Consider the following 1,136-nt stretch of genomic DNA (forward strand, 5'->3'; position numbering starts at 1 on the left):
TATCACAGACTTCAAGTTGTAAGTTTCTAATTATCCAACAGAGAAGCTTCATGTAATAATCTACTAAAAAGTAAATAGAGATTTTAAAATGCTTTATGGATTAAAAACCCTCTCATAGCTCATTATACAGTAAGTGATATAGAACCAACATGACTAAAAAATAATTACTTTGTTTCATGTTATGTCTAGAGACACATCCTTATGTTAAAATGGAAACCTAGGAAATTGAGAAGAGCCACTGTTTCCTGAGCAGTTAGACTGTAAATAAACTGCAGAATACATATTTGAACATTCCAAGGAAAGGCGTTAGAAAATTCATATCCACAAATATGTGCTGTGAGCCAGGGCTGGAACAGGGAATGGACTCCACCAACATCCAACTCCTTAAGTTCCATCAACAGCACAGAGGCAGGATTTGTTTTCAGAAGAGGACACCATCTCCTACCAGAGCCTCACCCAAGGCTGTAACATACAGTAAACTACTTTAGTGTAATAAATATGACACTCAAATGATCTACATCCCTAACTGTTAACTACATTCTTCAAACTAGCTGTGACTGATGTTTACTCTTTGGAACTCCACAGAGGAATTATGCCCATGGTATCCTGTGGGGTCACTTGGAATCACTCAAGAACAAGATTAATATTCTATTGCTGTCACATCACAAGTGAAACAAAAAGGGAGGAAGTGGGTGAAAAGAATGAAGATCTCACTCTCTCCCACACACACCAAAGCAGGTAAAGAGCGTGATACTCAGACTGCCTTTGATCTGTCACTAACACAAGCTGCAGCTAGTGTTTTCACACTTTGTCTAGAAGACTTAAACCCACATTCTCTGATAGTATAATTAACTGAGAGTTTTGTACAGTTTTGAGTTTAGGAAAAAAGTTCATGTTTACTCACATTTTGTTTGCCAGCCTCAGGGACGTGCAGCTGAGACATGCCCGATCTCCCAAGTTACCTAGAAAAATACCAATAATTAGTGATAATTCTGGAATTTAGAAACAATTATCCATATAGTGAATTGCACACAAATACGAGATGTAAACGACCAACTCAGAATCCTAGAATGGTTTGGGTTGAAGGGACCTTAAAGCTCATCCAGTTCCAACCCCCTGTCATGGGCAGGGACACC

The 1,136-nt window shown here is 38.6% G+C and overlaps 1 protein-coding gene across 1 annotated transcript in view; it reads right to left on the minus strand.

Annotated features, from left to right (window-relative positions):
* The window catches only part of LETM1 (leucine zipper-EF-hand containing transmembrane protein 1), a 22,328-nt gene that overhangs the window by 20,322 nt on the left and 870 nt on the right, over positions 1-1,136 (minus strand). Inside the window, exon 2 of the mRNA XM_010015102.1 lies at positions 905-962. Within this exon, the coding sequence (XP_010013404.1) occupies positions 905-962 (58 nt within the window). The remainder of the gene's footprint in view (positions 1-904; positions 963-1,136) is intronic.

Source organism: Nestor notabilis, unplaced genomic scaffold (assembly GCF_000696875.1).
Source record: "Nestor notabilis isolate BGI_N333 unplaced genomic scaffold, ASM69687v1 scaffold5175, whole genome shotgun sequence".
NCBI classification, from domain to species: Eukaryota; Metazoa; Chordata; class Aves; order Psittaciformes; family Psittacidae; genus Nestor; species Nestor notabilis.